The sequence below is a fragment of the Dreissena polymorpha genome, chromosome 5 (assembly GCF_020536995.1).
Source record: "Dreissena polymorpha isolate Duluth1 chromosome 5, UMN_Dpol_1.0, whole genome shotgun sequence".
Taxonomy (NCBI): domain Eukaryota; kingdom Metazoa; phylum Mollusca; class Bivalvia; order Myida; family Dreissenidae; genus Dreissena; species Dreissena polymorpha.
The window spans coordinates 53,098,097-53,115,091 of record NC_068359.1 but is presented as its reverse complement, the minus strand read 5'-3'; the positions used below and the strand labels follow the sequence as shown (position 1 = coordinate 53,115,091).

The window sequence follows — 16,995 nt, the reverse complement described above, 5'->3', positions numbered from 1 at the left end:
GCGCTCGATTATTCGAGTGCTTTACAGTATAAAGTAAGCCATCATGGAGGGGGGGGGGGGGGGGTATAATGTGGGTGTGTGGTCATTTTATAATGATCTTTCAAAAATAAGGAAAACAAATAATTTTCTTTTTCTTTTTTTTTTTTGGGGGGGGGGATTCTGGGGTGGGGCATGGGGGTGGTTTGGGTAGAGTGATTGGTGGTATGTCAGGTAAGTGTTGTTTTGTCAAAGTATGAATCAAATGTGATCATAAATAAAGAAGTTATGGCAATTTAAGCAAAATGTTCAATTATCTAAGTACAAAAGGGGCCATAATTCTGTCAAAATGCTTGATACAGTTGTCTGCTCTTATTTATAGATTGGGATCATGTTGGTAAAGAAGTATGCAAAATATGCAAGCAATATGTCAAAGGACAAAGAAACTATTTGAGTTCACGTGGTACGAAAACTTTAACATAGATTTATCAATAATATGCATATTCTAAGTATAAAAGGGGCAATAATTCTGTCAAAATGCTTGATACAGTTGTCTGCTCTTATTTATAGATTTGGGTCATGTTGGTAAAGAAGTATGCAAAATATAAAAGCAATATGTCAAAGGACATAGGAAATATTTGGGGTAGTACGCAAACTTTAACATAGATTTATCAATAATATGCATATTCTTAGTATAAAAGGGGCAATAACTCTGTCAAAATTCTTGATACAGTTGTCTGCTCTTGTTAATAGATTGGGGTCATGTTGGTAAAGAAGTATGCAAAATATAAAAGCGATATGTCAAAGGACATAGGAAATATTTGGGGTAGTACCCAAACTTTAACATAGTTTTATCAATAATATGCATATTCTAAGTATAAAAGAGGCAATAATTCTGTCAAAATGCTTGATACAGTTGTCTGCTCTTGTTTATAGATTGGGGTCATGTTGGTAAAGAAGTATGCAAAATATAAAAGCAATATGTCAAAGGACATAGGAAATATTAGGGGTAGAACGCAAACTTTAACATTTGCACGCTAACGGGAACGCCAACGCCGACGCCGGGGTGAGTAGGATAGCTCCACTATATATATTTCATATATAATAGTCGAGCTAAAAAAGGAAATGCACAAAACAAAAAAACATACCCCTCCCAATAAATTGATTTCTTAGTGAAAATCAAAGTTTAAATGAGGGTAGCCAGAGTTCATTTGGACAATAAATTTCAGAATCTCAGTTTCTACTGCTGCATTTATACCATGTTCCCAGCGACCACGGCAATCACGTTTCGGGCCACCATGGAGGAAATGGGATGAACGTGAGGCAACGTAGGGGAACGGAATAGCCAAACGTGACACAACAGGGTTGCCGTGGTTGCCGTGCCAAATTTTTAAACTGTCAAAAAATTTGCCATGGCAGTCACGGCGGGAATGAGAAACGTGATAGAACTTGTTAAACGCAACAAAACTTGACAGTACGTAGCAGGCCGTAACAGAACCCGAAAAGTGTCCGTACTCTGACGGGAATCCTTTTCATTCCCCGACATGTTAAGTTTCTATCACGTTGTGTTACGTTTTGTTACGCTTTGTCAAGATAACTACGGCAAGCTAGGATAATTGATAGCCGTTTTGCTACGTGTTTAATCCGACCCGTTACGGTGGGTTGCGTTTTGCAGGCAGATGTGTTACGGCCAGTTGAGTTGTTGTACGGTCTGACACGATTCGCGCGGTCTGAAGCTGAGTATATAAAAGCCGTGCTTCTCAGGAAACTTTCATTTCAGTCTGAACACTCGATGAGCAAACATGCCACCAAGAAAGCGCCGAACAAAGGCTACCCCGCCCTGCAAATGACGTTCAAGTGGAGGAACAACCTGAAAGTACTTGCCTTCCACCAAATGCCTCAGAGTCAGTGCCAGTTTCAATCCAGGTGTAAGGGAGGAGCGATACTTTGTATCTTGTCTTGAGATGACTTGAGATATCCGTTCAAGGATCTTGTCGAATAGTTCTGGGGGCATCCTCAGATAATTCTGAAAGGTGTTGATATCTTCGTTGTGGAGTTCCTTGGTAAGAAATGCATCAAAGTGCCCCTGCTGCTGCCTTCTAGCTTCCGATAGCCATGGACGAACCCACAGGGACCTTGGCCTCCTTTTTCGTCTTTTCCCGGACTTTTATGCTTCTTTCAGCTCTTTACAACGCAAAGATTTTATTAATGCTGCAAATAAGCAGGCAAACATAAAATCATCCTCGTCGTTCACATCCATGTCACTGGAATTATTTTGTTATAATAGATACTGTTGCTTGAGAGTTTTCTTTTATACCGGGAGCACAATCGTGCCCGAAACCTCTATGATGTCCACGTTTGATCCGCACGGTACCTTGACAGAACGTGACAAATGAATGGCAATCGTGTACAACGTATCAGACCTGCATGACAAACGCAAACAACGTGCGGGAACTTAACAGAACGCATCGTACCTTGAAGCAACATTTATACATCCGTGGCAGACCGTGGATGAAAACTTAGCGCACCGTCGAAAGGCCGCGTTTTGGCTTCGACGGCACGTCACGGATACCTTGATAAACCGTGAGTAAACTTAGCACAACCTTATAATACTTGGATTAAAGGTCAAAAATTTCAAAAGCCACACGTCGCGATACGTTTCGGACAAACGAGACTGCCGTGGTCGCCGGGAACATGGTGTAAACGCAGCATACCTTTTTGTCAGTATATTATAGTTATTGGTTATTGATATTAAAACTTAACCCTTTCCCACTCAGAAGCAAAGTGGAAATGTCTATATGCAAACAGCATGAAACCAGAACAACCTGTGAGTAACTCGTAGTCCATTAAGGTTTTATGTTGTTAGCTGCCCATCAGTATCTAAGGGTTGGAAATTAAGCCTTTAAAACTTGAGTTAAGTAAGAAAGGTCTTCCCTTAAATTTAACTTCCTAAGGGACTACAAATGCATAAAAATATGTATCTCCAAGTGCTAAAGAGTTAAAATATAAATGCACATTGGTCAACTGATTCCATGATTTTTAATTATCAGGTCAAACTGCATGACTACACATGTCATTCATATGTGTCTTGTTCTGTGAAAGCTGGTCATAATGCATGTCCGCACAGGCTAATCAGGGACAAAACTTTCCGCTTAAATGGTATTTTCCATTTAAAGGAAGTCCCTTTTTACCGAAAATCTAGTTTAAGCGGAAAGTGTTGTCCCTGATTAGCCTGTGCTAAAAAGTTAATACAAAAGAGCATGCTATTTTTGTTCCATTTTAAAAAGTGGTGATATGGGTGACTTTTGACTACTGGATAATAGTTCTTTAACAAAAGCTGATGGGTTTTTATATATGTTTTATGGTACTTCCATAGTAACGTGTTTTCCTTAACCTACCTTCAGGATCCACAGTTGCAATGGTGATGGATTTTCTAGACTTTCCCCGGGAGAACACTTTTGATATGGATGACCCAAGACTCTTTCTCTTCTTCTTTTTCACCTCCATTGAAGAGTCGAGGCTGTCGGTAGAGCGATCAGGATCCAACAGGAAGTGATTATTTTCCAGGAACTGGTTCAGCGGGGCAAATGAGTCACTGCGGTCATGCTTGTTGGAAATCTTTGGTGTGCTGGTGGGAACTACATTTCAATAATAAAATCCTTGGTTTATTATTAATGCTTTATAAAAAAAAGATGGTTATTTTGCTCAATTAAAATATTGAAATTTACTGAGACATTTTACTTGCTAAACTCTTGTCATGTAGAAGGACATTATTCCTCTGAGACTGTATAAAGTTAAATTAACATTGAAACATTTTTTTGCCATAGTTCACATTATTTCTGTTATATCCCAGTTGTGGGTAAACCTACAAAGAGTTTTCTTAGGCAACTAAAGCTGAGCTAAGTGATTTACCAGTGCTAGGTTCACATATGTATAGGAAAACAAAACAAAAATAGGAATAACATTTCAAAATTCTATTAAATATGTTTCATTACTTGTAACATTCTGCAGCACACAATGGATTTAAATTTCCTTGAATATAAAGGAATATGCATTTTTAATCATAAGCTTTTCTTCTTGATACTCAGAACTCCTGTACCTCTGAAGCAATCTTCTTTTGAGCTATCATTGCTGCCATGGTATGGTGGTGGGGTATCGTAGGGTGGCAGTTCATCACTTGTGGGAGACGGGGAGTCAAGGGACTTGGGGATGCAGGGTAGCTCCAGCGAGTACTGGGTACCATGGTGAACCTGCTCCCGCAACTGCAATGTACAATACAGCTGAATGAACCTGGTCTCCCAACTTAAATGTACACTACAGATAAATGAGCGTGCTCTCGCAACTTCAATGTTCAATACAGCTGAATGACATGCTCTCGCAACTTTAATGTACAATACAGATAAATGAAAGTGTTCTCGCAACTGATTTATACAATACAGATAAATGAAAGTGTTCTTGCAACTGATATATACAATACCGATAAATGAAAGTGTTCTTGCAACTGATATATACAATACAGATGAATGAAAGTGTTCTCACAACTGATATATACAATACAGATAAATGAAAGTGTTCTTGCAACTGATATATACAATACAGATGAATGAAAGTGCTCTCGCAACTGATATATACAATACACATGAATGAAAGTGTTCTCACAACTGATATATACAATACAGATAAATGAAAGTGCTCTCGCAACTGATATATACAATACAGATGAATGAAAGTGCTCTCGCAACTGATATATACAATACAGATGAATGAAAGTGCTCTCGCAACGGATATATACAATACAGATGAATGAAAGTGTTCTCACAACTGATATATACAATACAGATAAATGAAAGTGTTCTCGCAACTGATATATACAATACCGATAAATGAAAGTGTTCTCGCAACTGATATATACAATACAGATGAATGAAAGTGTTCTCGCAACTGATATATTATACAATTCAGATAAATGAAAGTGTTCTCGCAACTGATATATTATACAATACAGATAAATGAAAGTGTTCTCACAACTGATATATTATACAATACAGATAAATGAAAGTGTTTGTATAGTCCGCACATGCCAATCAGGAACGACACTTTCTGTCATGGAATTTTCCTTTAAAAGGAAGTCTCTTCTAAATGAAAATCCAATTAGGCTGAAAGTGTCGTCCTTGATTAGCCTGTGCTGACTGAAAGTGTCGTCCTTGATTAGCCTGTGCTGACAACAAAGAAGGAGTGGTTGATAAAAAAATACAAGACATGCACATCACAACTGTACAGACTGTATCAAGGAATACACATTATCTAAGGGCAGTTAAAAGCCTAGTTACAGGAATATCAGCCACTTTCAAAGCTTTATTTCAATTTGTGCATTGGTGTATAATTTATGCTATTACCAGATGAAAATCGATAGTATAACAACAATCCAATAAACTTGAGCTTTGTACTATCGCTATTTTTGGATTTGAGAATATTTTTTTGTTAACTAGGGCAAGAATAAGTCGTCAAAAAATGTGATATTTTATAATTATTAATGGAAAAAGGGAGATATAATAGGATAAATAGAAAATTATGTGAGTTTTTGATAAAGATAAAGTTTATCATGCTCTGCTTGAATCATGGAAACACTCGGCAAGCCTTGTGCTACCGTGGTTCTAAGCCTCGCATGATAAACTTGATTTTTATCCGAAACTCACATAATATTCTATATATATACTTGGTCTGGGAAACCTTAATCAGTCGCAACACTGAATAGCATGGATTTTTATTAAGAAGAGACTTCATTTAAACAAAAAGTTCCATTTAAGCCGAAACTGTCGTCCTGCTATGTTTTCCTGCTCATACCAAGTAGCATTCAATTTTTATTTGCGATTACCTCAGAGGTTTGAGTATAGACCAAAGTCTTAAGTCAGAGGTTTGAGTATAGACCAAAGTCTTAAATCAGAGGTTTGAATATAGACCAAAGTCTTAAATCAGAGGTTTGAGTATAGACCAAAGTCTTAAATCAGAGGTTTGAGTATAGACCAAAGTCTTAAATCAGAGGTTTGAGTATAGACCAAAGTCTTAAAATCAGAGGTTTGAGTATAGACCAAAGTCTTAAATCAGAGGTTTGAGTATAGACCAAAGTCTTAAATCAGACAGCAAAAGAGAGCATTACTCTGTGCATCTTTTATGCAAAGGTCCCAAGAAAGAAAAGAAAGCATTGCCCAAATCACCACTTAATACAGCAGTAGCTATATCAAATACTTTGCAACTATTGTCTGCAGTATTGAATTTTTAGATTTCAATTCCAAGAAAGCTTTGTTTCATTAATACTTGTTGTTTATTATTGTTCTCCCCTTCACAAAATGTTGAAATGGCCACTTGAGTGTGCGGCAGATGAACCATTGACCCACCACTAGGTCTGAAATAAACAGGATTTAACCAGGGTCCGGTTGCTCAAAACTTTAACTGTCAATTACGCTACCAATGGTTAGTTTTTTGATCAAGTAACTTATGTGGCGTAAATTTTAACCCTTTAATACATGTGTTGAATGTACCTGGAAAAAAAAATATTTCCTCAAAAACATGCATATTTTTCTTATACCATCATTGCTTTGAAAATGAATTTGATTTTGGTCTGAAGTTAAAGACTGTTACTTTAACTGGCTGTTAGATTGAAGTTTGGAGAAACCGGGCCCTGGCCCTACACATACCTCTGTGATTTCGTTCTCCAGCTTACAGATGTGGTCCTCCCGACTCTCAGACTGGGTCTGCAGGTACACGGCCTGCTCTGCTGCCTGACGAGCCTTCTGGATTATCTCCCACTTTTCATGGTCCCATTGATCCTTCTCTATCAGCAGCTGTAATCACATGAGCTTAGATATGGGTTTAACTCTTTACAACTTAGTTACGTATTCTGACGCATTTGTAGTCCCTTAGAAAGTTAAATTTAATTATATACCTTTCTTACTAAATTCAAGGTTTCAAGGCTTCATTCCCAACTCAGATACTGATAAGCAGCAAACAGCATAAAACCTGAACAGACTGCGAGTTTCTCGCAGGCTATTCTGGTTTTATGCTGTTTGCACATAGCAATGTTCAATTTCCTTCTGAGTGGGAAAGGGTTAATGAATGTGCAGTCTTCACAGGTTAATCAAGAACTACACTTTCCACTTCTACAGAATTTTGTGTTTACTGTAGGTCTTATCTACAGGAAAATCAAGTCTATGCAGAAAGTTTTGTCATTGAATAGCCTTTGCAGATTGCACAGGCTAATCTTGGACAAACCTTTACAAACATGCAAGTCCATGCACACGCTAATCTTGAACAAACCTTTACAAACATGCAAGTCCATGCACATGCTAATCTTGAACAAACCTTTACAAACATGCAAGTCCATGCACACGCTAATCTTGAACAAACCTTTACAAACATGCAAGTCCATGCACACGCTAATCTGGGACAAACCTTTACAAACATGCAAGTCCATGCACATGCTAATCTTGAACAAACCTTTACAAACATGCAAGTCCATGCACACGCTAATCTTGAACAAACCTTTACAAACATGCAAGTCCATGCACACGCTAATCTTGAACAAACCTTTACAAACATGCAAGTCCATGCACACGCTAATCTGGGACAAACCTTTACAAACATGCAAGTCCATGCACACGCTAATCTGGGACAAACCTTTACAATCATGCAAGTCCATGCACACGCTAATCTGGGACAAACCTTTACAAACATGCAAGTCCAGTTTTCCCAGAGGGCAGTTTATATTAAATTTCGAAACATTTGAACAATTCCTGTATTGAGCCGTCAAGAGGAGAAGGTGGAAAGCAAAAACAAGCAAGGTGCAGCACCCTGCTATTTCACTCCTGGTCTTTCCCTACCGAACACAAACATTCCTGGACACATACCTGTTAGATACGTATTTTGACACATTTGTCGTCCCTTAGAGAGTTACATTTAATTAAATACCCTTCTTACTTAATTCAAGATTTGAAGGCTTCATTTCCAAACATTCGTTACTGATGAGCAGCAAATAGCATAAAACCTGAACAGCCTGTGAGTTACTCGCAGGCTGTTCTGGTTTAATGCTGGTTGCAAACGCCATTTTCACTTTGCTTCTTATGGGGGGAAGGGTTAATGGTCTCATGGACACATACCTGTTTGATTGTCTCATCCCCCTCTCTCATTCGCTGCTCATAGTTGCGCATAAAGTCCCGTAACTCCGCCTCCTTGTCCTCGAGGGTCGTGTACAACTGCTTCATCTGGTTCAGCAGCTCCAGCTTCTCTCCCTTGAGGCGCTTACGGTCCGCCTTCAGAGCTGGGAATAATTAAGGCATTACTCCATTGACTATCTGCCTTCATAGCTGGCAAACAATATGACATTTCTTTACTCCATTGGATTCTATCTACTGTGAAACCATTATTATTCGTCCGACATTAATTTTCGCCTTTTTCGTCCTTCGACCGATGGACGAATTCAAGATCCTAACGAACAATCATGTCCCATATTTGAAACAAATAAGACTGAATTACCGTAGGCATGAGGCATTTAAATCCAGCGTAATCCACGCATATACACAGGGCTCGAAATTAACACTCGCACAGTCGGAAAATGCGAGAAAAAAGATTGCAAGGTAAGTTATTAGCCATTAGTATTTTTTTGCAAATAAAGAAATGGTGAAAAAAACGAGTTATATTGCTTTAATGCGTTCGACGGCGTGAACGCTAAACCGTAGGTCAATTTTTTTAACGTCCGAATACCCATTTGCGGAAGCGCGCACCTTGTTTGTTGACTGGTATACTTATAATACAGATGGTATTGATACAAAGAACATGAAACAGTCGACTATTCACACTCAAGTTAAATCCGGTTTTGACACAAAGGGGTGTTCATTATACAGTGTACTGACAACTGACATTTCCTGTAAAACGCGAATGCAATAAGGCTGTATCGAATGCGTCGACTTCGTTTAGGTATAATAGTGTTGATTAGCGCTAATTGTTAACAACTTTATTACCCATTGTGTGTATTGTGTTTTTCAGGGGTGTTGCAGATTATACAGCCTACACGCGGCGAATCCGGATTAAGGACAATACTATTAAACGCAATTAAAATATTCTGCGCTTTGTTACAAATTAATAAAGAACATTTTGATTTGTGTTTGGTTGTTTGGTTTCAAATATTTACGATGCAAAACGCTTGAAACTTTAATGAAATATGACCAAAATAATTTGCTTACGCTAATTATAACCCATAATGTTCGCACCTTCTCTAATTGGCGCCGATAAAGGTAAGATTGTTATCAGTTTGACCGTGATAGTAATGGAAAAAGACTAATTGGCAATTGGCTTCGTTGTTTAAAACACTCGTTAACGATTATTCAGTCCCACTTATCTGCTAATCATAACAAAGAACGTGTCAATGACATAAAATAATAAGGGTCAGTTACTATCACCTAAAATAACAGACTTGCTAATTGGCATATGCCAAACAAGGCCCACCTCCTGCAAGTGACTACCAAGTGTCACCTCTCTTTCCCCAGCACGATTTTTTCGCAACCGCGTATTACATGTATTACAAACAAATCGGATGTTGTTTTTTTTTTTTCAAAACCAAAAATGGACGAATTTAAGAGCGGACGAAATAGTCATTTTTATGAAAAGGGCGAAATTTCGTGCCGACGAAAATAAATGGTTTCACAGTATATGCCTTAAGAGCTGGGAAAACAATACGAAATGTCTTTACTCCATGAGTATGCTAACTATGCGCCTTCAGAGCTGAGGAAAGAAAATAACAGTGTTTTTTCCCCATTTAGATGCTTACTATCTGCGTTCTGCTTATTAAAAAAATTATAGGGCTTTACTCATCTGCTTCCGAGCTGAGGAAAGAAAATTACTGGCCATGAAGATGCTAAATACTGTCAGATTGCCATTATACCAATAGTCACTAGACTGATCTGAGTTTACCTGCAATCAAAACTTACGCATATTCAGTCATGTTATATTCCCTGTACATTACATGTATCCAGTAATTGTGTTAAGTTATCATGTTTTCAGCAGTTTAACATCTTTTTACCATAATTAATTACCATTTCATTTGTTATTTTGCTTAGATCATGTGGTTTGTGACACTGGACTCATGGAAATTCTTACATTGCACAATCTGTGGGCAGGACTTATCAAAGCGCTGAAGGCACTGAAGATGTTCGCTATTGCATAATTTAACACGCAATTCATTTTTCAAAATCAATCGCAAGTTTGAAATGAACACACGCCATTCAACTTAAAAAAGTGTGTGTCATAGCGCACGGGTCGAGTTTTGTGTGCACTTTTTATCATCCTTATTATTTCATAGAAATAACTAAGACAAAATAAAAACAGCATGCTTTTTTGGAAGTTCTGAAAGCAAAGAAAGTATGATGAAAATGGTAATGAGAACTTAATATAAAGAAAATTTGCAGTCACCATCATATTAAAGGAATATTTTTTCTAATATCAAATGACTATCTCACCAAGAATATAAATTCATAATGAAAGTTCCGTGTACAAAACTTTTTATTTTTGACACCATAATACAAATTCAAAATATACAATAATCTTCGTATCTTGTATGGAGGAATAAAAGTTTATAAACATTGCTGTTTATGCTTTACTTGTTACCCGAGCAGTTCACACGGTGTCAACAACGCTAACATAAACATAGGTATAGAGCACTAATGCGCTTTTAGGCGAAGCTGTTTCAGTTTTCATCTTAGTGACTTTAACATAACGCCAACAGACACGCATGAATATTTTCTAATATTTAATAAGCTGATTCGAGATACAACCTCTGAATTTTTGCTACATCACTGCGTATGTGCTCAATTCAAAGGATGTAGCACTGTTCAGTGTAAGAAATTCCGGACTACTCTCTGTATGCTCAAACGACACAAATTGTGGCCCTGTTACAATTACGCGTTACAATCCATCTCGCAGAATTTCAATTTCGCCTCCAAGATGAGAAAACAATCATTAGCGAAATAGTATAGTGTCACGATAAGAGAAAATCGTTTAATTATCATACCACAATGTTTGCCGTACTTGGTCAGCACGTCTGGAAATCATTCTTTAATGCGTCGATAGGCTGCCATTATTAACAAGTTTGCTATTTTGAATTCAATTTTGTATCAAAAAGCATTGTTTTTAAATGTGGGATTTTCAATTCGCAATGAGATTTGTAATGACCCTTGTCATGCGAAAATGGGTCTTATTCCATATGCGCCCTTCATATAAATAGCCCACTCAGCTATCCCTCCTTCTGGTAAGGAGAAACATAACATATTGAGTGATTTTAAAGCGAACAGCGTCGCCTATGGCCTGACTGCGCAAGAGCACTTGTTGGGTTTAACAAACGCTTGCCGAAACGCATAAGACCCATTTTCGCATGACGGCGCTATTGACGTGTGATTTAAATGTGACGAAAGAAAACTGCGTTTAAATCAAATATACGATATATTTCGATAATGAAGAAAGATACTCATAACAAGGCATATGAGGACACATATGAAGTGCTCTCCCGTAGTATATTTTTTATTTACTCACACTAATGTGTGGTTTGACAATGCTAACACACATTTCATGCGGTGAATATGCAGCTTACAAGTGAAAAACACAACACAATAGTTTAACTTTTGTTTAATTGTATTCAATTATTTAGAAAAGTAAATTGCTAACTTTATTTCAAAGTCGGCGTATACGCCGACTACATTTTTAAAAGACATGTATTGTTATAAATATATTTTATATAATATATTTAGTTGTTTTCGGTTTTAGCGATTATAAAGCATTTTCGAGGTTGCCTATAGTATGCCTGAGTAATTGATGAACTCATATCCAACTGTCAATGTATTGAGAACTGTGAATATAAACAAGCTAACCCTTCTACTAAGCTTCTACTATTGCGTTGCTAGCACCCGTAAATACAAAAGATCGCCGCTATGTGTTGAGAACCAAGAACGCTTTCCAGAAATACCCGATGTAGTAGCTTCAACGAGGTTATGAAACAGGTCATTCGTATTATTATTATAAATTGTTTGTTATATTCGGGTTAAGCGATTATGATTTTTTTTAGTCTATCGTATCGCTGAAGTTATTGTTGAACTTATGTTCAACGTTTTATAAATTGAGAATATAAATAAGCGTCAACTTTTTCCCAAATCTCTCAATTTACGACCTGTACTACGTCATTGAGTTGTATGTGAGAGCGTAACCTATTGCGTTGTTATCGCCCGTAAACTTTCCTTTGTTTATCGACAGGCGCATCTATTAATAGCCTCATATCATGAATGCCAAAACACCCGCGAAAAAGAACCACGTGACCAAATAGGACGCTAAACGCAAATACCATGCGACTACGACTTTTAATTATGTAAGAACGCTCCGCAATTCCCCTCTGAAGCCGGGGCCTTGTGATTGCTTTTACGTAAAGAATTGACCTCTAACTGAAGTAAGCAAAGGAAACGCAGCACCTAATTGACCCATTCCTTCTATGTGCGAAGGCAGATTGAATTTTACTAATGTATGGTTTGCCTATTATAACACACATTATAATGCGGTAAATATGCGACTAAAAGTAAAAAACACTATAATTAAACTTTTGTTTTTAATTAGGTTATTTAGAAACCAAAATTCCAAACCTTATTTCAAAACAGCAAGACTACATTTTTTAGAGAATATTCTTGTTATATTTAAATGTTTTTTAACAGTTTCAGCGATAATGAATCATTTTTATGTTGTCTATCGTATCCCGGTAATAATTGTTGAACTCGTGGTCAACGTGTTATTAATTGAGACCCGTGAATATAAACAAGCGTAACCTTATACTAGTGCGTAATTCTCACCCGGACTCCCCTTTGTTTATCGCCAGCCTCAGATTTATGAATGAGATGAGCGAAAATACTACGTCACGCAGACGCAGCAGAAAGTGGACTATTTTAATCATTCATAGACAATCTCCTCCGCGACACGTGCAATACGATCATTGTTTTTTTTATTCTTTTCTATAAAACACCATTCGAAACTATTGCATTTAACACGATATTAATATAATGTTTCCATTGTGAATAAACATAATTGGAGAACTCAAACCTCTTGCATAAATTATACAACTCTTTCTTCCCGCGTAGTGTAAGCGGGAATTGGGCTAATCATACCCAGGCCGTATCGACCTGAATTTTACATCAAGCACATTAGACGGTCGCTAAAGCGCCCATCTAAAAACTCTTCCTGGCAAACACCTGTTGACTGTATTTCGCCCACAAGGAGCTATAAGAGAGCAGGTGCTTAATCTTTCATGCACCATATACAAGATAAACACTCAATTAACAATCTGTTCCCAGGATTGCAGCTGAACAATCTAATGTTTATTCTGCACAGCCAGTTGTGCAATACATTCTATGTAAACAAAATCACAACACAATTGATGATCTACATGCAATCCACAACAGTCAAACAATTCAATGCACACAGGGTCAGTATTCTTCTCTGAAACAGGGCCTTTACACAGGATTTTTTGTAACAAAGGCCAATACAAATGGGAATTATCAAGCCAATCAGTGAATCAGTTGACGAGATCAGAAATGATTCACACTTAGTGTGACAGTGACCTTGACCTTTGCGCTAGTGACCCCAATTTCAATAGAGGCCATCTACTGTCCACCGCCAATACACATGTGAAGTATTAAATAAATCAGTGAATCAGTTGACTAGTTATTGATCTGAAACGATTTCACATTTAGAGTGACAGTGACCTTGACCTTTGACCCGAATTTCAATATTGGTCATTTACTTTCGAACGCATGCAAAGCAGAGGGCCAGATAAGATGCGTATTTGCGTAAAATACGCATGAAAAAAAAGGAAATACGCACGACATAAAATTTTGTTGAGTAAAAAACCTCCTGGCTAAATTCGGATAATGCATCGTGTGCAATTTCAATGCGTATTAGCCGTTTATACATGCATATGAATTCATGTAAACATGACTGGTTCCCGTCATTGTGTCCACACCGGTAAAAACGTAGTGACATGGCCATCTATGTATAGAATGTGGTTCCCGACCTAATTTACTCCTCAGTCAGAATGATATGATTTCATTTTGGCCCACGATAAAGGCCGATGTTGACACAACAGGCTCCCCGCTGCATTGTCGAGAATCGATATACGCTTATGGTGGAAACATTTGACATTACATTCAATAAAACAAGAATCGCCCAACTTCAAGCATTTAATTTTTTTATATAATTTCATCTCTTGTGTGGCACTATGGAAAAAAACTTTTCCTTCAAACACTTTTTAAATGGCAACCGAAAAACACATATAATAAACAAGTTTTGTGGGCCAAGCTTAGAAGATTTTGATCGTGGCTGTACAGTGTGTGCTAAACAGTGGCTTGAAAAATCAATACGGAAAATAGATTAATGGCTGCTTTTAAGCCAAGGGCAAAAAACAACAATAGAACAACTGTTAAATAAAACAAAAGTGATTGCTGTATTGTGTACATTAATTCTGATCCTTTGGATATAAATACTCCTTAAAATTATCGGATTTTGATTTGTACTCGTCAATTAAAAATTTCATGAGTGAAATACCCCTTGGCTGAAAAAATTATCTGGAGCTCTGATGCAAAGTATCAAGCCAATCAGTCCACCTGTCCACACGTTATTGATCCGCAAATTTTTTCCCTTTTTGAGTGACAATGACCTTGACCTTTGACCTAGTGACCCTAAGTTCAATAGGGGTCATCTATTGGCAAAGGCCAATGCACATGGGAAGTATCAAGCCAATTGGTCAATCCGTTAGCAAGTTTTTTTTATTAAAAACAGTTTTAACTCTTAGTGTGACAGTGACGTTGACCTTTGACCTAGTGACCCTAATTTCAATAAGGGTCATCTACTTGCACAGGCCAATGCACATGGGAAGAATCAAGCAAATTGGTCAATCCATTCACAAGTTTTTGATCGAAAATGAACTGGTATACCAACAGACAGACAGACCGACCAACTGACATCTAGCAAAACAATATACCCCCCTCTTCTTTGAAGGGGGGCATAAACATTGCTCCTAATACGTTTTTTTAAGAACACTGAGGATAAATGTATCATGCCCATAATCTACCTGCTAATGCCTCTTTAGCCCTGTTCAAATCCTGCTTTGTCTGAATTAGATCCAGTTTCAACTCCCCGTAGCTCGGATGGTTGCTATTGACGACCTTCAGGGTCCGCAACTCACTGATTTCCCTTGAAAGGGAGCGAACTGTGGTCTCTAATTTCTGATTATCCTCCTTGAGCTGACGGAGTTCATTTTCCTTGTCCAGCTTTTCCTTGTTGGAGTCTAAGAAACAAAACAGCAGAAATAACATTTGTTAAAAAAAATAGCTTGATCATGTTTACAAAAATATCCTGAAAACATGTAACAATTTCTTTTTCATGTGAAGTGAAGCAATTGATTTTTTATAATACAGATTGACTGTTTCATTGGGGCATAAAGTTTTCTAATATTTACAGTATAGTATGAAATAAATTTCAGGGAATAATAGTTGAAATAAAACTTGGTTGCGGTTTTAATATACCAATAATTGAAATATGATAATAATTTGGGTAGATTGCCTTTTGCGGCCATACTTGTTCATTTTTTAAAGCCAACCTGTTTGTCGTAAGCAACACAGAATGAGGAGGATATTGCGTTTGTCTAGAACTTTCTTATCTGCATTCGTAACAAGAAGCTGCATTTCAATAAATGCTGATGGCCCAGGTAGAAGCCTTTTCAGTATTGTTCAATTGGCAAATTTGAATAAGTCTTAGTTTGAATAAGGTCAATGCCATGGCATAAATGAGGTCAGCTGATGTGTGAGTTTTGAGTGTAAGTATCAAAGCTTTTTAGTACGTAGTATAGTTTATCAAATGGTCAATATTGATAAATCAAGAACCTCGGAATAAGTTTAAAAGGAGGTCAGTGTCAAGGTCAAATGAAGTCAGATGATGAGTTTGTGTGGATAGTGTTCAAAGACATTCACCATGCAAAAAATACCAGCTTTGTAGGAGGTTTTTCATTTTGATTTGCTGCCATATAAGGTACATAGGCCTGCTAGCGAAATCCTCATGAATAGGTAGGTGCCTTTGGCTAAGTTGTCATGTATTTTCCTGTACTTTTCTGTTTAATTTAAGAGCTTAATTAAACCCTGTATTTTAAGTCAAACTGTGCATTGAACATCGCCAATTAACAATCATTTGGACATAAGTCTGTTATTTATCCTTAAGTCTAGGAAAATATTGTATAAATATGTTATTTATTCTTTGGTCTAAGAAATTGTTTTTCAAAACGTCCCCCTTGGCCATGAAATAGGTCTGACTCTAGATATACATGAGCACACCAGGTGTTGATAAGCACACCTGCCTCCATCTGTGTACATTCCTTGTAATAGGAGTCATCAGCCCTGCAGTAAATGTCCATCTACATCACCTTAATCCTACACAATGCTTCCTGAAGACACTAATTACCATAATGAGCTTGCAAAAGCTACTGTGAGAAAAGATTAGATAAAATAAATCTCTAGATTTCATTTGATTGATTATTGATTTAATGTTGCTCTTGCAAAGCATTTTAAGACCTAACAGTATTAGATCTTGAACAGTCTTATTGTTTGTAATTAAACATACAGTATAACTTCTTTCAAACCCGCATAGAAAACTCATTTTTTTTTGTAATTCAAACAAATCTCGCAGTTCGGGCAAAATCATAAATATTTTATATTTATATTAAATATTTTAAATAAGACATGATAACTCAAGCATCAATTTCTTAAAACTTGAGCAAATGTTTTGGCTCCTAATCATACGCAAGACTGAAAAGTACCATTCATAAATCAGGAAGGTTATTCGCACCTCTGTGTACATATTGTTTGACATGGGCAACATTTTTGCACCTTGCAATAGCTGCAAACGTGGAAAAAAAACGTTTTCTAAACAGATGTAATTTAGAACAAGAGA

General features: G+C 37.1%; 1 protein-coding gene across 12 annotated transcripts in view; it reads right to left on the bottom strand.

Annotated features, from left to right (window-relative positions):
- LOC127880764 (kazrin-like) overlaps positions 1–16,995 on the bottom strand; it is a 94,152-nt gene that overhangs the window by 12,348 nt on the left and 64,809 nt on the right. For all 12 annotated transcript variants that reach the window (XM_052428125.1, XM_052428133.1, XM_052428128.1 and 9 more), the window contains 5 exons: positions 15,125–15,340; positions 8,130–8,290; positions 6,672–6,818; positions 4,076–4,238; positions 3,375–3,614 (listed from right to left, as the gene is read on the bottom strand). In XM_052428125.1, coding sequence (XP_052284085.1) covers positions 3,375–3,614; positions 4,076–4,238; positions 6,672–6,818; positions 8,130–8,290; positions 15,125–15,340 — 927 coding nt within the window. The remainder of the gene's footprint in view (positions 1–3,374; positions 3,615–4,075; positions 4,239–6,671; positions 6,819–8,129; positions 8,291–15,124; positions 15,341–16,995) is intronic.